Here is a 26,853-nt window from a genome sequence, read left to right on the forward strand (position 1 = left end):
GTTCGGATGAAATACGTGCCCATATTAAACTGCCTCCTACTCAAACTCAGAAGCTAGGATATGCATATTATTATTAGATATGGATTGAAAACACTCTGACATTTCTAAAACTGTTTGAATGATGTCTGTGAGTATAACAGAACTCATATGGCAGGCAAAAACCTGACAAAAAATCCTACCAGGAAGTGGAAATCTGATGCGTGGACTCTTTTCAAGTCATTGCCTATCGAACACACAGTGACGTGGTAATCATTGTGCACTTCCTAAGGCTTCCACTAGATGTCAACAGTCTTTAGAAAGTTGTTTGAGGCGTCTACGATGAACAGAGACCGAATGAGAAGGCTGGGAAGTTGTAGACCCAGGGAAGGACATCAGTTCATTGGCGCGCATTCACGTGAGGAGGTAGCTCTGTTCCAAAACGTTTTTCAAGACACTGGAACCGTCCGGTTGGAATATTACTGAATTTTCACTTTCTAAAGGCCCTAAAGATTGATGCTTTACAACGTTTGAACGAACGTAAATAGATTTTTTTTTTAACTTTTTGTCGTGAAATTTTCGGCGCGCTTCCTACATTTGGAGTAGGTGAACTGAACGCGCGAACAACAAGGAGCTATTTGGACATGAATTATGGAGTTTATCGAACAAAACAACATTTATTGTCGACCTGGGATTCCTGGAAGTGCCTTCTGATGAAGATCATCAAAGGTAAGTGAATATTTCTAATGCTATTTAATATTTTAGATGACTCCAAAATGGCGGCTATCTGTATTGCCTAGTCTATTTTTCTGAGCGCAGTACTCAGATTATTGCAAAGTGTGCTTTCCCAGTAAAGTTATTTTGAAATCTGTCAATGCGGTTGCATAAAGAAGATGTTCATCTATAATTCTTTGAATGACAGTTTAATATTTTATCAACGTTTATGACGAGTATTTTTGTAAATTGTAGTGCTGATTCACCGGCAGTATTGGAGGCAAAATATTTTCTGAACGTCATGCGCCAATGTAAAATGCTGTTGTTATATATAAATATGAACTTTATCGAACAAAAAATGCATGTATGGTGTAACATGATGTCCTAGGAGTGTCATCTGATGAAGATCGTCAAAGGTTAGTGCTTCATTTAGCTGTGTTTTGGGTTTTTGTGATGCATGTAGTTGCCTTGAAAATGTCTGTGTGGTTATTTGTGTTGATGTACTCTCCTAACATAATGTAATGTTTTGCTTTCGCTGTAACGCCTTTTTGAAATCGGACAACGTGGTTCGATTCAGGAGAAGTGTATCTATAAAATGGTGTAACATAGTCCTATGTTTGAGAAATTGAAATTATTAGATTTGTGGTTTTGAATGTGGCGCTCAGATTTTTCACAAACTCGATCCCGCTTACGGGATTGGTGTCAGTAAGAAGTTTTAATATTAGAGATAGCACTGCAGCTGTTGATAACAAAGAGACACACACCTCCCCCTTCAGCTTACCAAATGCTGCCGTTCAATCCTGCCGATGCATAGAAAAACCAGCTAGATGTACACTAAGTAAACCAAACATTAGGAAAACCTTCCGGGAAACTGTTGAGTGTGAAAAACCCAGCAGCGCTGTAGTTCTTGACACAAACCGGTGCACCTGGCACCTAATACCATACCCCGCTCAAAGGCACATAAATCGTTTGTCTTGCCCATTCACCCTCTGCATGGCACACATACACAATCCATGTCTCAAGTCTTAAAAATAATTATTTAACCTGTCTCCTCCCCTTACTCTACACTGAAGTGACATCAATAAGGGATCATAGCTTTCACCTGAATTGACATGGTCAGCCTATGTCATGGAAAGTGCAGGTGTTCTTAATGTTTTGTATAATCAGTGTATATTGTCCATGTCCTTATTCATCCACAACTCAGAGAAAAATAGGGTATTACAGTTCTTCAGGTCCCTTTGGTAGGATAGTCTCGAACGGAGCCTGTCCAGTTTGTTCTCCAGTGATTGTATGTTCGCCAATAGAACAGAGGGTTGAGGTGGATTATATATATTCGCTGACGTAGTTTCATTAGGGTGCCCGCGCTGCTGCCTCTATAAAGTACAAATCTTACTCCAAATTCAGCTTTGTGATCGCTGTTCTGATATTTGGAAGCTGTTTTCGGTCATAGGAAACGATGGCGGAAACCTTATGTACAAAAAAAGTTATGATCAGAGCAAAAAAACAATAAATAACATAATTGCTCATGAGCCGATAAAATGGCAGCTATCCATTGCAGCCCCATTCTCTGGCGCAAAGCAACCAACAAGGCTGCATGGGACTTCTTTTAATGCAACTCCGGGCAGCCAATGGCAATGTCCTCTTTAGGTATAATGCCGGGAGCCGCTTGTAGATCTGACAGCTCTAATGCCTCATTCATAATACATATGAGCAGTCCGTTGCATTGCATTGCGGCAGATGTCATTCATTTCAGTGGAGACCGTCCGCAACGGACTGGTATCGCTGCACCCCCTTGCCGGTTGAAGGCTCCATTGCGAAATGGATGCCGCATACTTAACATTTTTCCAAATGTTGCAATGTCTACACGGACTGAGGTTACTACATGCCGCGCCCACTATGCGTCACTACATGCAGTGCCCACTGCCATTGATGTTGCTAGTGCTGTCTCTGGCCAACACTCCAGCACAGTAGGTGGCGGTAATGCACCAATAACATTGCCAATCGCCAAAATCCCCCACTGTTTTTTGAATGATCGGACAGTGAAACTAAAATAGATTATTAGTTTTTATAAATTTCCAAATTAATTTGGTAATCAAGCTAAAGCTGGTAGTTCAGTCGGTGCTCTGCTTATTCAGGCGGTACGAGCTAGCTAAACAGAAAGCTTTGTAGAGCATCTGTGTGACATCGCGCACTCAAGACGGGTCAACCAATCACCCGACGGGACTCGTGAAGATTTATGACGCTGTCCCCAGTCATCCTTTGCCAGGAAATTTTGCGTCCAGTTGCGGAACGAGATTCTATGAAGATGACGTAGGTCGTAATAAATATGTCATAATGTGTATGAGCATAACATGGTTCCACTTTTGACACCGCCAAAACAACCACTATGCGGATGTCAACAAGCAGAGATCTGGTAATGTAGCCGTAAACTCCCTAATACTTCATCACCAAAGCCTCCTCACCTAAATCTCCTGTTGTCAAAGTTATCTGACGTATGAATATTTAATATTTAAATATGAAGTTTCCTATCAGAGGATTTAGTGGTTCTCCCTTGCATGAAAACCCTTCATTAATTAAGGATTTGGATTGCTCAAAGGGGATAATCTCCTGTTGTTTCTCTTTCTCTCGCTCTCATCCTTAATGTTGGCGTAGAGCCCAAACTGTTAGATGATTGTGGATGGTAATGAGCTCTTGCAGTTTACCCGAGACGCATGGTCTGCGACACGCGGGGGAGGTGGGAAGAATTGTTTTAATGATGTTGATTTGCCTTATATTTGAGGAGAGGGAGCGTTTTGACTGATCAGCAGATGCTTAAGTTTAAGGGGGGCACACCACAGATGTTTGCTCAACGTTGCACAGAGAAACATCACTAATTCCCCCACACATATTTGAAAGGGTCTTGGCCTCTCAGATAAATTCAACAAGTGTACCGGAGTGATAAAATTACTTGGGTTTGTTTTTGTCTCTTCTCTTCATCAGTAAATTTTCAAGTTACATGTTTTGTGTTTTCTTATTTTTCCCTCCTGAACAACAGTAAACAAAAACGTGCTCACTGGTTGCCAGAGGCAAAGTCTATAGCCTATCCATTACGTTACTGCAGACCTTGGGCTCTATTCAATCTGTACCATGGAAGTTCAGCATTCCAGCATGATTGAAATTTAAACAATGTTCCCGAGTCAGTGGAGACTGCATACACGTCGGCTCAGTCAAAAAATATCCTTGAAATTTCTATTGTGCAATCTGGAACGCTTCATCGACACAGATCGAATAGAGCCTCTTGTCTCAAATCACTCGAATGACAGAGGATCAATAGCCCTGCCGTTCATAACAGTAAACAACAGTAACGGTAATTGCTTTCTCTGAGGCTCTGAGCATATCATCTGTGTATTCTGGGCAAACACTAGCCAAAATGGAAAACACTAGCGAATGAGTCTTGACGGCAGCTTGACCCCAACTAGCCTCCCCTCATTCCGCAGAGTTTAGCAGCTTAGTATGAGCAAAGGGAGGATGGGTAATAAAAACTGACACGGTCACTTGCTGTCACCACAATGCCTTAATTTCTGCTTTTCACCAAGAGAGAGAACATTGTGTGCGTGTATGCTCCATGACAGTGGAGGGATGTGATTTGTCTGGAGGGCTGGCTGGTGTCAATATGTATCTCTTTTATACACAGTATATAATGTGTGTGTACATATAGATATATATATATATACACACACACAAGAAATTTGCCTTAATTATTAACAAGAAAGTGATCCAAAATTTGTGAAGTGGTTGAAAAACGAGTTTTAATGACTCCAACAAAAGTGTGAGTAAACTTCCGACTTCAACTGTGTGTGTGTGTATATATATATAGTGTTTTTCAACCACTTCACAAATTTCTTGTTCACAAACTATAGTTTTGGCAAGTTGGTTAGGGCATCTACTTTGTGCATGACAAGTAATTTTTCCAACAATTGTTTACAGATTATTTCATTTATAATTCACTGTATCACAATTCCAGTGGGTCAGAAGTTTACATACACTAAGTTGACTGTGCCTTTAAACAGCTTGGAAAATTCCTGAAAATTATGTCATTGCTTTAGAAGCTTCTGATAGGCTAATTAACATTATTTTAGTCAATTGGAGGTGTACCTGTGGATGTATGTCAAGGCCTACCTTCAAATTCAGTGCCTCTTTGCTTGACATCAACGGAAAATCAAAATAAATCAGCAAAGGCCTCAGAAAATTGTAAACCACAAGTCTGGTTCATCCTTGGGAGCCTGAAGGTACAGTCAACTTAGTGAATGTAAACTATATATATACATATATATACACACACACACACACACACTGCTCAAAAAAATAAAGGGAACACTAAAATAACACATCCTAGATCTGAATGAAAGAAATCATCTTATTAAATACTTTTTTCTTTACATAGTTGAATGTGCTGACAACAAAATCACACAAAAATAATCAATGGAAACCCAATTTATCAACCCATGGAGGTCTGGATTTGGAGTCACACTCAAAATTAAAGTGGAAAACCACACTACAGGCTGATCCAACTTTGATGTAATGTCCTTAAAACAAGTCAAAATGAGTTTCAGTAGTGTGTGTGGCCTCCACGTGCCTGTCTGACCTCCCTACAACGCCTGGGCATGCTCCTGATGAGGTGGCGGATGGTCTCCTGAGGGATCTCCTCCCAGACCTGGACTAAAGCATCCGCCAACTCCTGGACAGTCTGTGGTGCAACGTGGCGTTGGTGGATGGAGCGAGACATGATGTCCCAGATGTGCTCAATTGGATTCAGGTCTGGGGAACGGGCGGGCCAGTCCATAGCATCAATGCCTTCCTCTTGCAGGAACTGCTGACACACTCCAGCCACATGAGGTTTAGCATTGTCTTGCATTAGTAGGAACCCAGGGCCAACCGCACCAGCATATGGTCTCACAAGGTGTCTGAGGATCTCATCTCGGTACCTAATGGCAGTCAGGCTACCTCTGGCGAGCACATGGAGGGCTGTGCGGCCCCCCAAAGAAATGCCACCCCACACCATGACTGACCCACCAGTCATGCTGGAGGATGTTGCAGGCAGCAGAACGTTCTCCACGGCGTCTCCAGACTCTGTCACGTCTGTCACGTGCTCAATGTGAACCTGCTTTCATCTGTGAAGAGCACAGGGCACCAGTGGCGAATTTGCCAATATTGGTGTTCTCTGGCAAATGCCAAACGTCCTGCACGGTGTTGGGCTGTAAGCACAACCCCCACCTGTGGACGTCGGGCCCTCATTACCACCCTCATGGAGTCTGTTTCTGACCGTTTGAGCAGACACATGCACATTTCTGGCCTGCTGGAGGTCATTTTGCAGGGCTCTGGCAGTGCTCCTCCTTGCACAAAGGCGGAAGTAGCGGTCCTGCTGCTGGGTTGTTGCCCTCCTACGGCCTCCTGCATGTCTCCTGGTAGCGCCTCCATGCTCTGGACACTACGCTGACAGACACAGCAAACCTTCTTGCCACAGCTCGCATTGATGTGCCATCCTGGATGAGCTGCACTACCGGAGCCACTTGTGTGGGTTGTAGACTCCGTCTCATGCTACCACTAGAGTGAAAGCACCGCCAGCATTCAAAAGTGACCAAAACATCAGCCAGGAAGCATAAGAACTGAGAAGTGGTCTGTGGTGACCACCTGCAGAACCACTCCTTTATTGTAGGCGTCTTGCTTATTGCCTATAATTTCCACCTGTTGTCTATTCCATTTGCACAACAGCATGTGAAATGTATTGTCAATCAGTGTTGCTTCCTAAGTGGACAGTTTGATTTCACAGAAGTGTGATTGACTTGGAGTTACAATGTGTTGTTTAAGTGTTCCCTTTATTTTTTTGAGCAGCTCTAAACGGTTTTGGGAGTTTTTCACCTTATGCCACTGCCCTCTAGTGTCTAAAGGGTCGTTATCAGCCTCCATCCATCTGTCCTGCAGTGACATCAAGTTGCCGAATGTGGGAATAGCAGTCAGCAATCTCCCACTACACTACCTTCGTGTTAATTTGGAATGATAAACATTAATTTTATAATTATCTATAGGTGTACAACAAAGGATAACAATACAGAGAAGGGCAAATCATTTTTTTTATTTAAATAAAATGAATTAACACCACATATTTTACAATGGACATTGTTCTCTTTAAAAAAAATCTATGGATTACGTTATTGTATATAAATTCCTCTTTCGTCAATTTAGTCCTCGGACCCACAGATGACAAATAATTACCCACAACTGACAGATGATTGCAGTATATTGAACTTTGCAGTGATATACTGTATGGGAATATCATGAAGTAATTGACCAATGTTTACATTTGAGTTACAACTAATACTTGGGTAACACAACGAGAGCCACAGAAGTAGAAACCAATAGAAACCAGTGGACAGAAGCTCTCGGAGTCGCCATGACGACCTCTGCTGTCTGTAAGAAAGGCCTGTGAGTGATCCAAAAATAGCTAAAAGATTATCATGATTTTACCATGTACTGCACGCCACTACCATTAGAACGATCACTGACGGTTTTTTTGCAGCGTGATTGACGTACAATATAATCTGACTAGAATGTTCTCTGATGTCACCGTCTATCTACTGTTAGCCTGGTCCCAGATCTGTTACTATATGCTTGATCCAACTCCTCTGACTTTCATTACCACGCTACGCAGTACATGTACAGTATTTGCCATGACAACAAACTCAACAGAAGAGCTAAACTTTAGCTTTAGCTATTAAAGCATTTTAAACAGATCAGAGATCAGGCTTACGTTTGCGGTTGGGATGAAGGTGAGCAGCAGAGGTTGTCCTGAGACCAGTCTGAGCAGATTTAAAAGCTGACAGTTGACACAGTAATTCAAATGCAAGAGGAAGATATCTGTCCAGTCTTCATAACTCCACCTGTGGCTAGGAGCTCAAACCGACATTCCAAACAAAAGAAAAACAAATCAATTAAGGTTTTTAACCCAACCTTCAGTAAACATCAGTGTAGGCAGAGTATGGCGGGCAGTAAAAGAAAGAAACAAATTACGTTTTGGCAAAAAAATAAATGTAACTAAGCGTTTACAGCAGTAACACAATACATTCAGTGTGCTTCTTTTAGGACAGACCCTGATTGCAGATTTCAAAGTTAGTTTTTACTAAATCGACTAAGAAAGGTTTCAGGTAAGCATTAAGACTACAGTAACGTACAGTCAGACAATCATTCAATCGACACACTAACAGCATGAGTTCCTTAGACAATAGACAATCTCCATAAATCACATTTCGCATCCAGTCGTAACACAACTGGAGATTGGGTTTTGTAAGACAATAACTGACAAAAGTTTATATGGGCTTGTTAACAGTGTGGGAAGATGAATGCGTTTTAGGGGACTAGCTTGTTGTGCTGAGCCAAAGAAGGATCTGAGAGCATGGTATAATCTCCTCTCTCATTTGCAGTAAACGATAAATGAGAAATATGCCCACAATAACTCTTCCAGCCATCTTACAAAACACAGAAAGTGTGCACATCCACTTGGTTTGGCATTCATTACAATTCTACATATCAAACCTATCTGAGAAATAAAAGACCAGCTTTTTGAATCCAGAATGGTGACAATAATAAAGTGACATTTAAAATATTCAGTTCAAACTTCTACTTCATCCTGCTGTGAATGAATACTACAGAACTAGGCCAGTTGACTGACTCGATTTGCATTGAAATACTGAGATAAGTCGTCCAGGAGTTAACTAGTTACTAGTCAAGTTAACCAAGTTAAATTACTTCTTAACAGGACAGCACATTGTACACATCTGACCACTCCAGTGTTAATACTAGAGGTTGGTATTAGTGGCATTACCGTAGAACTACAATAGTACTACTATACCATAACATGTCACTAAAGACTGAAGTAACACAGGTTTTGGGCCTTGAGACACTGCAAAATCATTAGTATGTTTATGTGACCTACAGTATGTACCTTAAGAATGTGTTAGCCTACTAGGCTAAGGTCAGCGCACAAGTTTAGTTCACTGAACCAGTTATGTTACATTTAAACTATGTACCTTCAGTTTAGACACTATTCAGGGTTTAGGTCTGTTATGACTCTCTAACAGTGAGTGTGCTTTAGTTTTATAACACAATCCACAGACCCAGGACATACTTTAACAAAGTCCAGTTCCTCATCATTCCATTGGTTATTACAAAAATAAGCGGAATTCAAAAGAATAGGCATTTGAAAACATTTCACAATGAACATCATCGCCAAGGTCCCCACTACTGTACGTGACACAGTACAGTTCAGTAGTGAGTGTTGAAAGTATAACACATACACGTCATATGCAAAAAGACACCTGAAAGTAAACTGTTTGCTGCTGAAATGTGCATGCGTGTCTCCACAGAAAATCCACAGCAACGATGTAAACTAATGGAAAAGGCTTCGTGTCATGTTGAACGTTGTTCAGACGTTGGCTCGACTTTCTCACAGCTTTTTGTTTTCTACACAAACATCTAGCTACCGTATGGCATACTGTCTGTACGGTTCCGTGCAAGACCAGCAGTAGCAGTTACACTGACTCAGACTTTGTGAGAAAGACAGAGAGAAGACAGGTGAGTAGAGACGCACGCTGTCTGGGCAGCTCACACACACACACACACACACACACACACACACACACACACACACACACACACACACACACACACACACACACACACACACACACACACACACACACACACACACACCTCTGAAGCGAATTAAAGCTGTCAGGCAAGCAGGCAGGAGAGCCAGCTCCTTCTCCTATGATGAGATGTCTGTTAAAAATGTCCCCCCCCATCCCCTCTTCTTCATCCCCCTCATCCACGTTCCGACATAGAAAGAGTGCAGGAATGTGTGCACCATCCCTATTGGACTACAAGGTCCCACCTCCAGACAGACGCGCACACAAACACCTCTCAGTCATAAAAGAGAAGATTGTCCAGTCACTGTAAATAAGAGAGGGAGGAGAAGAGGTGTGTGTCCTGTCACTTTCCCCCAATTGTCTTTCCTCCAGCCAGGGAGGGTTCAGGGGTAGGTGGCCCAGCCCTGACCCCAGCCTAGCCCTCTGTCCATGGGGATAGCAGGGCTACAGCTCAGGGCTACAGCTCAGGGCTACAGCTCAGGGCTACAGCTCAGGGCTACAGCTCAGGGCTACAGCTCAGGGCTACAGCTCAGGGCTACAGCTCAGGGCTACAGCTCAGGGCTACAGCTCAGGGCTACAGCTCAGGGCTACAGCTCAGGGCTACAGCTCAGGGCTGCCCGAGGGTGGTCTGGCGGTGGTAATGATTTTCATGTACTGGGTGAAGATCGCCTCGAAGGCCTCGTCTCGATGGATCATGGCACCAAACACCAGAGGCTGAGGAGACAGAAATCCACTAATTAATTGTATTTATTTGTAAATATGTGAAGGATAATAAAATGGTCAAATTAGTATTTATTTCCATACCTTCTGTGTGGAGGGAGTGGCTATGGAGATTCCCATTCCAGACCCAGGTAAGACAGACAGCACTTTGTACTGGGAACAGAGATGAGATGGTATCAGATGCATACAACTATGATAGGTTCTTTTGAAATTAATCTATCAGTTGTTAGAAGACGCATTTCAGGATGTGATATCACAGAAAACATAGAAAGGATATGATAAAAATACTGAATTAGTTTAGAGTGTAGATAGACACCTTCTGGATATCTGTGATGTCCACCAGCTTAATGACCTTATTCTTCTTGGAGGCCGCCGATTTGGAACTGGAGCTCTCGAAGCACAGATAACTGAGAGAAAAAGAGACAGATGGTGAGAGTGGAGGAGAGATAGAAAGATGGAGAGACGAGTCAGCACAAATCATCCGCTCTTGGATCTAGCTCTGAGAACCTGCAACATAATGGCACTATTTCGTGGCATGTTGTATACACCCACATTAGAGAGTAAAGATAGCACACCAAAAAGGAATAGCAGACCACGAGGTGAAAAGCTAGTGATTAAGTACTTGAAGAGACAAGCTAGTGTGATGAGGTAGGTCTACTTACTTCTCTGTAACGTAGAGCATGCCGTTTCGAATGTAGTCTGTTGGCATCTTCCGGTCTCTGTTGATGAGGCAGCACCTCCACCCATTGTCACACACTGTAGACACACACACAGAAAAATAGTTAATATTACAAGCGGCGGGACAGGGCCCCAAAAGCATAAAAAATAGTAAATAGCAGGGGGAAATGTTTTTTTGAATAAAAATATTTTAGGTGCAGTACGTCCTCTAACCTGGTAGAGGGCGCTCATTCTCTGAGACGTTGAAGATCTCATGAAAGGCTCCCTTCTTGGTGCTATGAATCCTGGCGCTGTCACCATCCAGGTTTACACCGCATGGGACGGTTGCTAAGCTACCTCTTGCCACCACAGGCTGAATCTAGAGGGGAAGTGGTAGGAGGGGGGGGACGAGGAAAAGGAGGATTTGGGGAGCGGATGGGGGAGGAGGAGGAAGAGGAAGAATTTTACTACAGAGCACTATTGTAGCCATCTTCCACTATGGATTCTCTCAGAGACTAAACTGGTAGACAGCCTCTCACAGAGGAAACATAAGATGGAGGCCATTCATCTGTACACAGTAGGAGTACGTGCTCCTCGTAACATAGCCTTGCAAACAACTCGCGGCTTATCTAACATCAGCCTCAGGGTGAGGGTCTCGTGCAAAGCGCAGAGCAGTTCCGACCCCCCCAGACACAGTACATGTAGGTAGTCTGTCATCTCGGTTAGTTTCATTTCAAAGTGAGGACATTTTGTTATTTAACTTAATTTATTGTATTGTCTGTGTTCGAAGGGTATCCTCTACCCTTCTGCCCTGAAGTGTTCACTGCATCACTACCCCTCACTAGTGTATATAATTATGGTGGAACATTGCCCACCTGTCTTTTGCCTATGCATGCTTACACCCACCAATCCAATGTTTTAGTGAAGGCTAAATCCCTGAAGGGGGGGGAGCGAGTGCACACTTCAGGCAGGGGGGTGGGGGGTGGGGGATCAGAAGTCAGTGTACAGTATAGACAGGATGGTATAGTAGTGGATTAGTTAGTGTTTGTAATGCTGGGAGTGAGAGTAGGGAGCTCTGCAGATAAATGGCCATGCCATTCACAGCTACAGTACAATATACTCCCTCATGCTGCAGGCAGGCAGGCCCCTAGCTATACCAGCAGATAGACGGGATTATTTGTAATGTTACATAGAAGTAGAATAGAGTAGAAGTCTTCGATTAGCTGTAGAATAAGTCTTAGTTACATGGTTGGGGAATTCAGACACACTAATTAGCTCTGTTTTTCAAGGGCTACCTGGTAAATTATTCTAACTGAGTGATTGTTATACAAAGCCTACTACTAATTGGAATCACAAGAAAGTTATACCTTAACTGACTATCTTACCATCGATATGAAGGAATAAACATTTTAGTATTCTAGAGGTAAACTATGGGGGAAATAAAGGTGCTACTGTAAACCGGACAATAGTGTATCCTACTCTAGTCACACTAAAGTTGCTTTTGACAGTGCTGGTTTGGGGTTGTGTCAGCACACTGAACACCTGGTTACTACAGAGTATGTCTGTGAAAATGGATTAAAAAAAAAGTCAAATGAATTCATAATTGTTTCAATTAAGACTGGTTCAATTAAAGCTTAGTAAGTGTCTCTTATGGACTGAGTTTAACGTTATGTCATTAGGGCCCACTAAAAGTGGATACATGCATTGATATTTTTGATCCATTTATTCACAAACACTCAGTTAATGTTGGGAGGTTTGTCGTGAACCACACGCACACACTCAGTGCGCACACACACACATAAAGACAGACCACCGGTCAAAAGTTTTACAACACCTACTCATTCAAGGGTTTTTCTTAATTTTTTACTATTTTCTACATTGTAGAATAATAGTAAAGACATGAAAACTATGAAATACCACATAAGAAAATATTTAGGAACCCCCCCCCCTAAAAAAGGTGTTAAATCAAAATATATTTTATATTTGAGATTCTTCAAATTGCCACCCTTTGCCTTGATGACAGCTTTGCACACTCTTGGCATTCTCTCAACCAGCTTCACCTGGAATGCCTTTCCAACAGTCTTGAAGGAGCACTTGTTGGCTGCTTTTCCTTCACTTTGCAGCCCAACTTGTCCCAAACCATCTCAATTAGGTTGAGGTTGGGGATTGTGAAGGCCAGGTCATCTGATGCAGCACTCCATCACTGTCCTTCTTGGTCAAATAGCCCTTACACAGACTGGATGTGTGTTGGGTCATTGTCCTGTTGAAAAAGAAATGATAGTCCCACTAAGCACAAACCAGATGGGATGGCGTATCGCGGCAGAATGCTGTGGTAGCCATGCCGGTTAAGTGTGCCTTGAATTCTAAATAAATCAGTGTCACCAGCAAAGCACCCCCACACCATAGCACCCCCACACCATAACACCTCCTGGGGAAATACACATGCAGAGAACATCCGTTCACCCAGACCGCGTCTCACAAAGACACAGCAGTTGGAACTAAAAATCTCATATTTGGACTCCAGACCAAAGGACAAATTTCCACCAGTCTAATATCCATTGTTCGTGTTTCTTGGCCCAAACAAATCTCTTCTTCTTATTGGTGTCCTTCAGTAGTGGTTTCTTTGCAGCAATTCGACCAGGAAGGCCTGATTCACACAGTCTTCTCTGAACAGTTGATGTTGAGATGTGTCTGTTGCTTGAACTCTGAAGCATTTATTTGCACTGCAATTTCTGAGGCTGGTAACTCTACTGAACTTGTCCTCTGCAGCAGAGGTAACTCTGGGTCTTCCATTCCTGTGGCGGTTCTCATGAGAGAGTTTCATCATAGCGATTGATGGTTATTGCAACTGCACTTGAAGAAACTTTCAAGTTCTTGAAATTTTCCATATTGACTGACCTTCATGTCTTAAAGTAATGGACCGTCGTTTTGCTTTTCTTATTGGAGCTGTTCTTGCCATAATATGGACTTGGTCTTTACCAAATAGGGCTATCTTCTATATACCACCCCTACCTTGTCACAACCCAACTGATTGGCTCAAACGCATTAAGAAGGTAAAAAAATTCCACAAATTAACTTTTAAGAAGGCACACCTTTTATGTGAAATGCATTTCAGGTGACTACCTCATGAAGTTGGTTGAGAGAAGAACGCCAATTGCGTGCAAAGCTGTCATCAAGGCAAAGGGTGATTTGTTTAACACTTTTTTGGTTACTACATGATTCCATATGTGGCATTTCATAGTTTATGTCTTCACTATTATTCTACAATGTTGAAAATAGTAAAAATAAAGAAAAACCCTGGAATGAGTAGATGTTCTAAAACTTTGAACCAGTAGTGTATATACATGTTTTAGCTGGTGGCACACACAGGCACTACGTAACGTAAGGGGACAGAGGCACACCAGAGTCCCTACCTTCTCAGACCCAGACAGCTGAGAGAGAGAAACAAAACACAACGTATAGTGACAGTCACTAAAGCAAAGCCCATCTAGCACCACTAACATTACTGCCAATTGGCTGAGGAAACAAACCAAGAGCCATTGCAAACACTCAACACAGTCTCGCACACACACCACACACACGACAGAGCATGACATTCAGGAGACAGTGTCGAGGCAAATGAAGTTTGTTTAAAGTAAGGGCTCAACATAAAAAAGGGTTAAGGCTCATCATAAGATAAAATAATTACAATGTTGGTTTGACAGTAGTTACGGTTATTATTTAAAAACAAAAAAAAAAAATCTATCCTTCAGTTGTAATAGATACTTTGGGGTTTAGTTATTTAGCATTTGGATAAAGGCCAGTGTTAGGGAAGTTTGGGTTGGATAAAAAATTGGTTCCTTTCTCTATGGGGCTAAGTTATTTTTGAGCCCCCAGAGTAAGTTGTCAGATGACAGCCTGTGTGTTATTGTATACCGTATATGTTGTGTACGTGTGTGTGGATATGTATACATGTGTATGCATTCATAAGTGCGTGTCCTCACCCGTCGGGACATTGTAGCGTTGGTCCTCTCCTTCAGCTGTGGATCAGTTGGTAGGTTGTTCCAGTCGATGTGAGGTGTGTCATATTTGTCCCTCAGCTTGGGACAGCTCTTAAACAAGAAGTCTATGATGAAGAATTTGATCCCTGCATACAGTCCTGAGAGCGAGAGAAAAAAATGTCAATTTTTTATTTATTTTTTAAGTTGACAGTAATGTTGTAAAAGTACAATGATTGCACAAAAACATATGTCGGTATACTTTATTTACACGTTTTAAGCATTTCATAAAACGGGTGTCTGCTGTAAACTAAACAGCTCAGTCAGTCTCCTTCCTCTTAAAGGCTCCACAGCCACCAACAGGGAACACATAGGAGAAGACCAATTGCTTTAGAGAGGAACAAAAATTGTGCCAAGAGACAATGCCTCCGAGCAGCAAAGAGAATAAAGTGGTGTTTTTATATTGAATGTTACGTAACCATAGCATTTCACTCAGTGTGTGTGTGAGGGCTACAGCAGCATGTGTATGATTGTGTGTGCGCGTGTACTCACCAATCATGAAGCCCACGAGTTTAAAGGGCAGTATGCAGGAGGAAAGAAAGGCAACCCACAGGCTTATGTAGAGCTTCTGAGTGATCTCAGGCTGCACCCACATGAACAGGCTGAACACACACACACACAGAGAGAGAGAGAGAGAGAGCGATAGCGAGAGGGAAACCATTGGATCAACTATTCAGACCAACTTAGAGAAAGAGTATAGAATGGTAAGACAGTGAAACAGCCATTTCTTACTTACTTCTTTATTTTCTCCAAAACATCCGCCATCTTACCAAAAAGGTTCTGTGAAAAAAACCCAACAAAATGACTTTTCCGAAACATACAATGTCTGAATGTGGTGTGTTTGCGTGTATGTATGCGTGCTAGTGTATGTTCACTACTACTGTACCTGTGCTTTTTGTGCAACGTCAAGCACTAACTGGAACTTTTCAGACACAGTCAAGTCATCCTTTGACGGTTCCTACATGAAACAAACCCAAAACAATCAGCTCATTCCATTCCAAAAAGGTAGGAAATACGACAGGCCACTTCCTGTGAGGTCAGAGGAAGTCATGTGAAAATGGGAGGTCTCTTACTATAGGATCCGTAATATCCGGCACAATGCTCCACTGAATCCTCCAACCTCTGAAAAGGAAAAAAAGGGAAGAGATCAAAAATAAATGTAAAGAGGTCAAAACTCTAAAGCAGGGATGGACAACTGGTGGCCTGCACCTGCGGATCAATTTCAATTATTATTATTATTTTTTTAACTCAGTCGGTGTCTCAACTTACTGTTGATAGTTAGAATAATAGAACACACAACATCTGGTTGTGCATCAGCAGTTTCTCTTATGTCAGTCACTCAATTTGCCCATGTCAGCTAATATGTTTTAGATTGGCAAGTTAGCCTAGCGGCCAGCTAGCTACACTTGTAGTAATCATTGTTGAATTACCGACAGGGGGGCACCCATTGATTTTATAAGTCACTCAGAATTCATGCAATTCTCTTTCTCAACCCAATGGCAAAATGAATAGAATTGCAGGAAATTAAATCTGCAACTTTATTTTTCCCTCTGCTGTCAAGAGGGCCGCTAAAAAAAGAACTGTCCACAAGGTGGGGGGGTGGTTACACATTTTTGCTTAGGGTCCCCTAAAAGACTAGGGATAGCTCTGACTGCATGTGTGGGTATGGATGAGGGTACAGAGACCCGCGAGCCACTGCGGTCCCCCATGATGAGTTCAGATTTTTGGTTGCCCATCCCTGCGCTAAAGGACTCTGTGAAAATGAGCTGCTCCACATTAAATAGGTAGGTACAGTGTAATTACATGTAATAGAGAGCAGAGTATGAATTTATTCATCCCAACTTGGCAAATATGAACAAAAATAAACATGTAAAAGTGTTGGTCACTTGTTTCATGAGCTGTCCCCGAAATTTGTTGTTTGACGCATCTGTGATGAATACAGACCGAATTAGAATGCTTACAAGTTGACACGTCATCACTTCATTTTTTGCGCCTGCGCATAAATCTGAGAAGAGTGTCTTTGTCATAATCGTTTATTCTAGACACTTGATAGGTTGTGTGAAAATATTACTGATGTTTACTGATGTTTCACGTTAAAAATGGACCAAAAGATTAATGCTAAACAACGTTTGACATGTTTAAACAAATGTAAATAGATTATTTACTAGGTTTTCTTTAGCTTTTCGGCGTGACTTTACACTGCCCACCTCATTTTGTGGGAGCCTACTGAACGCTAACTATTTGGACATAAATTATGAACTTTGTCAAAAGAAACCACATTTGTTCTGGACCTGGGATCGCTGGCAGCGCCTTCTGATGGAGATAATCAAAGGTAAGGGGATATTTAGAATGTTATTATCGATATTAGATGATGCTAATGCTAACTGTATAGCTTAGCTTAGCATAGCTTATAGCTTAGCTTATGTTGTTAGCATAGTACCCAGTTTATAGCAAAATGTGATTTCCCAGTAAAGTTATTTTGAGATCTGGCCATTCGGTAGCAATTACGAGATGATAATATATTATTCTTTGAATGACAATATTATAATTTACCAATGTTTTCGAATAGTAATTCCGTGATTTGTAATGCTGGATTCACTGGGAGCATTCGAGCCGAAAAAAATTCTGAATTTCACCGCGACTGTAAATGCTGTTTTTGGATATAAATATGAACTTGATGGAACTAAAAATGCATGTATTGTATAACATAATGTCCTATGAGTGTCATCTGATGCAGATTGTCAAAGGTAAGTGCATAATTCTAGCTAGTTTTCTGTCTGTTGATGCCCTTCTTTGAATTGGCTAAACATTACACGCAGCTATTGTCAATGTACTCTCCTAACATAACCTAACTTTATGCATTCTCCGTAAAGCCTCTGAAAATCGGACAGCGTGGTTAGATTTAGGAGATATATCTTTCAAATGGAGGAAAATAGTTCATTATTTGATTATTTGAAATGATTACTCTTGCAGTTTTGAATTCCCCGCCATGGTCACATTGATGTGCTCATTCACCGGTTTTGGAGGCAAAACATTTCTGAACATTACACGCCAATGTAAAATGGGGTTTTTGGATATAAATATGAACTTTATCGAGCAAAACATACATGTATTGTGTAACATGAAGTCCTATGAGTGCCATCTGATGAAGATCATCAAAGGTTAGTGATTAATGTTAGCTGTATTTCTGTTTTTTTTGTGACACCTCTCCTTGCTTGGAAAATGGCTGTGTGGTTTTTCTTGTCTAGGTGCTGTCCTAACATAATCTAATGCTATGATTTCGCCGTAAAGCCTATCGGACACGGTGGTTGGATTAACGAGAAGATTATCTTTAAAATGGTGTATAATACTTGTATGTGTGAGAAATTTGAATTATGAGATTTTTGTTGTTTTGAATTTGGCGCTCTGCTATTTCACTGGCTGTTGGCGAGGTGGGACGCTACCGTCCCACATACCCTAGAGAGGTTTTAAACGAAAAAAGGCTCATTAGTGCCTTTGAATACATTTTTTGAATACATTTTTAGAAACACGAGTTTGGCCACTCTGTGGCTTCAGGCTCATGCGATGGTGCCTGGAGAGCCGGCCAGCAGCAGAGAATATTCTCTCCACACTTGCAGAGCCACTGGGGATGCTAAACATCCTTTTGGCCACTCTTGCCAGGATGGGCAGAGATGCAGAGTTGTTTTTTTATTTTTCTATATGAAGGCCTAAAAGTTTAGGCTAAATAACCCAATCAAAACGGAAAGCTGCTAGAATATGTGAATATTCCAGGCCTATTGGGCGTCACTACAGTCCCTGGTTCGAATCCAGGCTGTGTCACATCCAGCCGTGATTGGGAGTCCCATAGGGGGGCGCACAATTGGCGCAGCATCGTCCGGGTTTGGCCATCATTGTAAATAACAATTTACAATGAAGAACTGACTTGCCTAGTTAAATAAAATTAAAATAATATTGGTCCAGAATCAATTATGGCCTATTGTATAGATAATAGAATGAAAATGAACAAAACGTTTAACAGATCAAATATTTTGTTTATAAATACTTTGCTACAATGACACACTTTGTTATACACACACACACACACACACAACTCCTTTCTTTTAGCATGTGCACGTAGTAAGTACACCATCATATGCTTTTTGGATACATGTCTTTTCAGATTGCACAATGATTCTTTAGTTGTGGACACTACATCACCGCACTCCCTCTCTTGGTCCTCATCTTTGTAAGTCACCTTGATTTAGCATGTGTTTTATCAGTTTCTTTATGAAAATATTTCCTGACTACCATTTCAGTAGCTAAAGCAAGGGGCTATAGCAGCACACAAGTAAACTACAAATGCATGCTAGAGTGGGCATGCCCTGAGCTCGTGACGTGAGCGCTGCTGGAGCAAAATTGGAGCAGGTGAGAAGGCCGACGCTCCAGCCTTTGGGAATTTTGCACCACGCTCCAGTCAAATTGGGCACGCTCCGCTACTCGCTCCAGCTCTGCTACTCGCTCCAGCTCCACTCATATACTCTGGTTCAGTGTAGTTGCATCACTCATCATCATCAATAAATTAAAATTACCGTAATTTCCGGACTATTAAGCGCACCTGAATATAAGCCGCACCCACTGAATTAAAAAAAAAATATTATTTTGAACATAAATAAGCCACACGTCTATAAGCCGCAGGTGCCTACCGGTACATTGAAACAAATTAACTTTACACAGGCTTTAGCGAAACACGGCTTGTAACAAAAATAAATAGGCTTTAACGAAACACGGCTTGTAACAAAAACAAATAGGCTTTAACGAAACACGGCTTGTAACAAAAACAAATAGGCTTTAACGAAACACGGCTTGTAACAAAAAATAAAAAATTTGCAGTAAGCTTTAGTTGTCTTTTTGCACTGAGTCAATTCCTTACGCTGCTGTTTCCAACATCTTATCATCGACTCATTAAGACCAAGCTCCCGTCCATTTCCTTTTCCAACAGCCAGATCAATCGCCTTCAACTTGAAAGCGGCATCATATGCATTTCTCCGTGTCTTTGCCATGATGAGGGTGACAAAATGACTACCGTAATCAGAATGATGGAAAGTTTGAGAGCGCTCGATTTAATCTAAACAGTAAACTAAAAAGTTGTTTGACCTTAACCCGTTCGGCAATTTCATTGGTCTAATGAAAGCTTCATGCCGCCAAAAAACTGAGCACGTCACAGAATGTGTTTTTTTGGAGAACAAAAAGCGGGAAAAATCCATATATTAGCCGCGAGCATTGTTTAAGCTGCAGGGTTCAAAGTTTGGGAAAAAAGTTGCGGCTTATAGTCCGGAATTTACGGTTCAGTGTAGTTGCATCAGTCATCATCACCAATAAATTTGTCTTACTTAGCAATGAGGTAATTCAAGGAGAGCCTCAGGATGGCCAAGAAGAGGAACATGGGGATGGCCCAGCCATGCCATGCAGCATTCATGTAGATCTGAGACAGAAGGAAACACAAATGACATTCATCATTATATACAGTCCTTAGCCTACATCCTATTTCTCACAATCAGATTTAATATACAAGTCTTCCAAATGACAAGCGCTACTGAATATAGTGGGAGATTTGGGGCATTGAATGAGAGGAACTTGAAGAGACAAGCATTAGATTAGACATTGGGTCGATGTCTATCTCTATAGAATAGCATGTGTCAAAGCCTTGAGATAAATGTACTACTGTAAACATTTTTTTTATTAACCTTTATTTAACTAGTCAAACTCAAACAGGACAGCTCACTAAAGGGATAGTTCACCCAAGTTACATATTAGTTTCCTTACCCTATAAGCAGTCTATGGACATAATATGACAGAAATCAGGCTTTGGTTTTGTTTGCCTGGCCTTGTTTCCAAATGCTAACTTATTACATTTGTGGCACAACTCCAATGCAAGTCAATGGTACTGATATTAGCATTTTTCGCGCTTCATGTTCAAATCATCCTAAAGTTTCTCAAATGAATTGTGTAGCTCAATGAAGTTACTTCTAGATGATTCGGACACGACTCGCATATATCCCTTTAAAAAGACAGATAGGAGCAGTCGTACTCACTATGAAGGAAATAGCGGAGGTGTATACAGAGTGCCAGTTGGATAAGGCTGAGAGGTTCCTCATGAAGTTAGTTACAGGCCTGGCTCCTCGCTCTGGAAAAATACAAAAATCAGTCATCAACCTATTGTCACATTACAACAATATCTGACAACAACAGTAGCTGAATGGCAGAAGGTTCTGAATGGGTATTAATCTATAAATACTCACTGAGTCGCCTCATGTTTTCTGTTAGCCTGGAGAGAGAGAGGGACATACAATGGTAGATAATACAACATGAACTTTAGCATGCACTTTACACAGACACCACACCGTGGGGGAACAGAATTCTCAAACATCTACTAAAAGAGAGAAGTGTTTCTGCTGGCGGAGGTGGCTACACCTCAACCCACTGATCATTCTGTTTATGAGTCACACAGAGGCGAGGAGGAGAGGAAAGAATGAAGAGCTCAATCTATTTCTCTGTTCTCTCCTCTCCACAAGGTCAGCTGCAATACAGCACATCCTTTATTTCTAGAGCTTTCGACCTGCGCTGCCAACTTTTATCCAATCCGTGTGCACTTCAAACTGCGTATGCATGTGTGTTTACAGTAGCCTCCTGCCAAAGGTCACAATCGGATCTGTGCCTAGCAGGAGAATGAGCCAAGTCCTAGACTGAACCCAGCTAGCTTAAAGTGGAGTAAAGAGGAGCATGACATAAGAGTTGCATCTCATATGTCACCATTCAGAGTTCACCCCCTAATGTTAAAGGTTAGAATTGGGGGATAGTGAAGCTGATCCTAAATCAGTGCACCGAGGGCAATGTCTATTGCCTCAGTCAATGGCTGCAGGGAGTTGTAGTGTGGTCAAGCCACCACCAGAGGGCACAGACATTGTATTCACTCCCTGTGGCCAATCTGCCTTACATGACCTCATATTAAACCCAGACAGGAAGGGCCTACCAGCCAATCAAATGTCTGAACACCACACTAATGTTTCTGTGAGTGTTACATGGTTTCACACAGTTTTAAAATAGCTTACTTCCTACTGAAAACCACCCTGGTCATGTTGCTCATGCAGTGATGTGCAACGCATACAGAATGTCCAGATGTCTTGTGTCTGTATAGAATTCACATCACTACCATTAAGGTTAGGGTAAAAGACTACTATTGTTTCTGTGAGTGGTAGCGTACTGGCCATGAGGGGTGCAACAAATACACAACATTCAGATAATGACTGCTACAACACAGCCTCTCAATGTGACTGCTGTTTTCACCTAGTTTAGTACATAGAAATAAGATTACAAGAACAGATATTGCCATTCAAAACCAATATTCCATGATGGGTGGACCCATTCATTCTATTTCTATGGTTTTGACAACACATTGTAGGAACACAGCAACGTACCTTTTAGCACTTAGCGGTTCCTCAGCCTCCACAGTGTTCTCCTCCGGGACGAAGCGGAAGTCTTCTATGTAGACCCCCACCCTGTCGTAGAGCCACCTCCACGCCCGCAAGTACAGGGTCTCCCCCTGTGGTGGCTTCTCTTTGTCTGGAGGGGCAGAGTTGAAGATCATGTTGTCATTAGGCTTCTTGTGTGGGTGTTGTATGTTATTGTATACTTGGAAGAGGACTCATGCATGTTCTTTCATCTTGTTACTGAATATAAATAAACATGCATTCAAAAGACAGAAAGAGGGAGAGCGAGAACAAGAGAGAAAGAGATAGGCAGCACAGGCTTATAATTAGTACAATGAAGTTGCCTCCCTGTCGGTTTGGCATTTCTGTTCCTAGATCTGTGCCTAAGGGCAACTTCTATAACTACCTGAAGCTGTTTATTGACATGAAGACAGGTACAGAAGGAGACAGGTCTGTAGATCTCCCAGTTAAGAAGCTGGTTTAATTTAGAGTTAATACCAAAGACCCATTAACCTAAATTACACACTGAGCTCCTTGTGTCTCTCTTACAGAAACACAAGTTCATGTACGCACACATACACACATTCTACATTTGGTGAGGCTGCTCTAACACTGTGGGCCTGTCTGGCCTAGATTAAAACTTAGCCCATTTCCTAAAATAAAACACCCTTGCCAGTGTCACCAGCACCTGAAGCTACTAGACGAACAACTGGTTCTGGAACCCTAAAATAATTTATTTTCAAGAGATACTTCTACAGCTCCTCTCCCCCAACCCACGCACACAAACAGTGTATTCTTCCAGCCTGCTAACAGATAGATTACTGCCAGGCAGCCTGTGCTCCACACACACTAATATATATATATATATATATATATATATATATATATATATATATATATATATATATATATATATATATATATATATATATATGCTAATGAGGATGTTCAGCACCCAGAAAGTGTTTTGCACTAAACACTGCTATTAAAGCTGCCTGTCCTTACTGCTGGGTTAGAGTTTTAAAATGAATGGGGAAACTGTGTGTGAGGGGAAACAGAGTTTTTGAAGTAATTGTTTTGATATGAGAATACCTGTTCATCAAATAAAATGTTATTGGTCACATAGACATTTGTATGTTATTGGGGTTGTAGCAGATGTTATTGGGGTTGTAGCGAAATGCTTGTGTTCCTAGCTTCCCATCTCCAAGTTTGAGGTGTGTGTGTGTGTATTCTGCAATGACTCAAGGGATTAAGGACAAGCGTGTGTGTGTGTGTGTGTGTGTGTGTGTGTGTGTGAGAGAGAGAATATGTGACCCGTTTCAGGAAACTATGCGTATGTCACAAGTCACGACTTAACATGAGAGCCATTCATATTTTTTTGTTGGCAGAAATGCCTTCGGGAACATGTGAACTTTCATGTGCCTTAATAACAAACTTGTATGCCATCTGTAAATACCAATAAAATAGTTACAATTATGAGCCTTGTTGGTGAAGCCACAGAAAGACAGCAACCTTCCCACTAGCCATGATTGGCTGAGATAATGAGAGGGTTGGACATGCCGAGAGAGGAGTTCAGATTGGTCTGCCATATAGTACGCTGTCTATTTGAGCTGGTCAGTCTGTTGGTAATCCTGTCGAACACGGCTTTAAAAAAAATGTATGTATTGTGTAGTGGAGCTGGATAAGTGTTGCTCCCCACTTTCTGGAGGATCAAGTTTTGAAATCAGTGGAATTAGAGTATGATAGAGAAAACACCCGTCTCCGGATTACATCTTCAAACTTGGGGCAACAGTGGCATGGCATCTGTGACAGGGAGACGCATCCATCATGCATGATAGTGTGATCATACACTATGCTAGCTGTCTTAAGCTAAAGTGTACTGTTAGCTGGCTGGCGTTATTATTCATATCCCAGAGCTGTTTGCTTTTCTAGTTAGAGCCTAATGTTAGCTAGCTAACATTGAACATGGTTGTCCAGCAGATTCATGCAGGGTAACGTTAGTACAGTGGTTCTTCTTTAAAAAAATGTTGAGCTTATGCTGCAGTCATTTGTGATAGATGGTGGCATATTGTGGTAAATTGCATCATTCTGGCAACAATGGCTGAGACTTAAATAACGTGCTGCAGTACGCCACAACTTTTAAAGGAAGAACCACTATGTTCGTTGTTTAACTAGCTAACGTTAGACGGCAGGCTCGTTAGTTACGTGACGAGTGTGATCTTACACATTGTTTACCTAGCTAGGTTCATTGTTTACCTACCTAGCTAGCTACAGTTGAAGTCGGAAGTTTACATACACTTAGGTTGGAGTCATTATAACTCGTTTTTCAACCACTCCACAAATCCCTTGTTAACAAACTATAGTTTTGGCAAGTGGGTTAGGACATCTTTGTGCATGACACGTCATTTTTCCAACAATTGCTTACAGACAGATTATTTCACTTATAATTCACTGTATAACAATTCCAGTGGGTCAGACGTTTACATACACTAAGTTGACTGTGCCTTTAAACAGCTTGGAAAATTCCAGAAAATTATGTCATGGTTTTAGAAGCTTCTGATAGGCTAATTGACATCATTTGAGTCAATTGGAGGTGTACCTGTGGATGTATTTCAAGGCCTACCTTCAAACTCAGTGCCTCTTTGCTTGACATCATGGGAAAATCAAAAGAAATCAGCCAAGACCTCAGAAAAAAAAAAAATTGTAGACCTCCACAAGTCTGGTTCATCCTTGGGAGGAATTTCCAAATGCCTGACGGTACCACGTTCATCTGTACAAACAATAGTACGCAAGTATAAACACCATCCGACAACGCAGCCGTCAGGAAGGAGACGCGTTCTGTCTCCTAGAGATGAATGTACTATGGTGCGAAAAGTGCAAATCAATCCCAGAACAACAGTAAAGGACCTTGTGAAGATGCCGGAGGAAACATGTACAAAAGTACCTATACCCAGAGGAAAACGAGTCCTATATCGACATAACCTGAAAGGCCACTCAGCAAGGAAGAAGCCACTGCTCCAAAACCCCCATAAAAAAAGCCAGACTGGGAGCTAAGATTGTACTTTTTGGAGAAATTTCCTCTGGTCTGATGAAACAAAAATAGAACTGTTTGGCCATAATGACCATCGTTATGTTTGGAGGAAAAAGGGGGAGGCTTGCAAGCCGAAGAACACCATCCCAACCGTGAAGCACGGGGGTGGCAGCATCATGTTGTGGGGGTACTTTGCTGCAGGAGGGACTGGTGCACTTCACAAATAGATGGTATCATGATGAGGGAAAATTATGTGGATATATTGAAGCAACATCTCCAGACATCAGTCAAGAAGTTAAAGCTTGGTCGCAAATGGGTCTTCCAAATGGACAATGACCCCAAGCATACTTCCAAAGTTGTGTCAAAATGGCTTAAGGACAACAAAGTCAAGGTATTGGAGTGGCCATCAAAAAGTTCTGACCTCAATCCTATAGAAAATCTGTGGGCAGAACTGAAAAAGCATGTGTGCGCAAGGAGGCCTACAAACCTGACTCAGTTACACCAGCTCTGTCAGGAGGAATGGGTCAAAATTCACCAAATTTATTGTGGGAGGCTTGTGGAAGGCTACCCGAAACATTTGACCCAAGTTAAACAATTTAAAGGCAATGCTACCAAATACTAATTGAGTGTATGTAAACTTCTGACCCACTGGGAATGTGATGAAAGAAATAAAAGCTGAAATAAATCCTTCTCTCTATCATTCTGACATTTCACATTCTTAAAATAAAGTGGTGATCCTAACTGACCTAAAATAGAGCATTTTTACTAGGATTAAATGTCAGGAATTGTGAAAAACGGAGTTTAAATGAATTTGGCTAAGGTGTATGTAAACTTCCAACTTCAACTGTACATGTTGAATATGGCTGGTGTCAGTAAACGTCAGCAAAAAAGCGTAATTCAATTATTGCCAGCTGAGCTGGTTAGGCTGTTTTCATGTTATCCAGAGGTAAACAAATCATTGGCTAGAGCGTCAAGTGTGCGCTCTGAATGCTCAGAAAGCAAAACGAGATGGGTGGGGCCAAAGCGTAAGAGGGTGTGAACAATGCTGAATGGGTGTAGACGAAGAAGAGCTCTTCAATAGATACGAAAACATTCAACGGCCATTTTCTCAAAAGTGAGTTTACAAGTTAATTAACCTCTCTAGGGTAGGGGGCAGTATTTGCACGGCCGGATAAAAAACGTACCCTTTTTAATCTGGTTATTACTACTGCCCAGAAACTAGAATATGCATATAATTGTTTGATTTTGATAGAAAACACCCTAAAGTTTCTAAAACTGTTTGAATGGTGTCTGTGTATAACAGAACTCATATGGCAGGCAAAAACCTGAGAAGATTCCTTACAGGAAGTGCCCTCTCTGACCATTTCTTGGCCTTCTACACTCTCTTTATTGAAAACTGAGGATCTCTGCTGTAACATGACACTTCCTATGGCTCCCATAGGCTCTCAGAAGGCGGCAGAACGTTGAATGATGACTTTGCAGGCCATGGCTGAAAAACAGTAGCGCATTTGGTAAGTGGTCGATCTGAGAACAATGAGACGGGGGCGCGCATGCACATGAAGAGTCCATTT

General features: G+C 41.6%; 1 protein-coding gene across 5 annotated transcripts in view; it reads right to left on the reverse strand.

The window, feature by feature from the left end:
• Window positions 1-6,782: 6,782 nt before the first annotated feature.
• Window positions 6,783-26,853, reverse strand: part of LOC115198648 (GRAM domain-containing protein 4) — a 70,215-nt gene continuing 50,144 nt past the window's right edge. For 3 of the 5 annotated variants that reach the window (XM_029760751.1, XM_029760755.1, XM_029760754.1), the window contains 15 exons: window positions 22,240-22,384; window positions 21,064-21,089; window positions 20,857-20,948; window positions 20,155-20,246; window positions 15,859-15,907; window positions 15,672-15,743; window positions 15,522-15,565; window positions 15,278-15,387; window positions 14,732-14,886; window positions 14,162-14,179; window positions 10,983-11,127; window positions 10,754-10,847; window positions 10,408-10,498; window positions 10,176-10,244; window positions 6,783-10,085 (listed from right to left, as the gene is read on the reverse strand). In XM_029760751.1, the coding sequence (XP_029616611.1) occupies window positions 9,972-10,085; window positions 10,176-10,244; window positions 10,408-10,498; window positions 10,754-10,847; window positions 10,983-11,127; window positions 14,162-14,179; window positions 14,732-14,886; window positions 15,278-15,387; window positions 15,522-15,565; window positions 15,672-15,743; window positions 15,859-15,907; window positions 20,155-20,246; window positions 20,857-20,948; window positions 21,064-21,089; window positions 22,240-22,384 (1,316 nt within the window). In that variant the 3' untranslated portion in view covers window positions 6,783-9,971. The remainder of the gene's footprint in view (window positions 10,086-10,175; window positions 10,245-10,407; window positions 10,499-10,753; window positions 10,848-10,982; window positions 11,128-14,161; window positions 14,180-14,731; window positions 14,887-15,277; window positions 15,388-15,521; window positions 15,566-15,671; window positions 15,744-15,858; window positions 15,908-20,154; window positions 20,247-20,856; window positions 20,949-21,063; window positions 21,090-22,239; window positions 22,385-26,853) is intronic. The other 2 variants (XM_029760753.1, XM_029760752.1) reach the window with 2 other exon arrangements.

The sequence above is a fragment of the Salmo trutta genome, chromosome 8, assembly GCF_901001165.1.
Source record: "Salmo trutta chromosome 8, fSalTru1.1, whole genome shotgun sequence".
Taxonomy (NCBI): Eukaryota; Metazoa; Chordata; class Actinopteri; order Salmoniformes; family Salmonidae; genus Salmo; species Salmo trutta.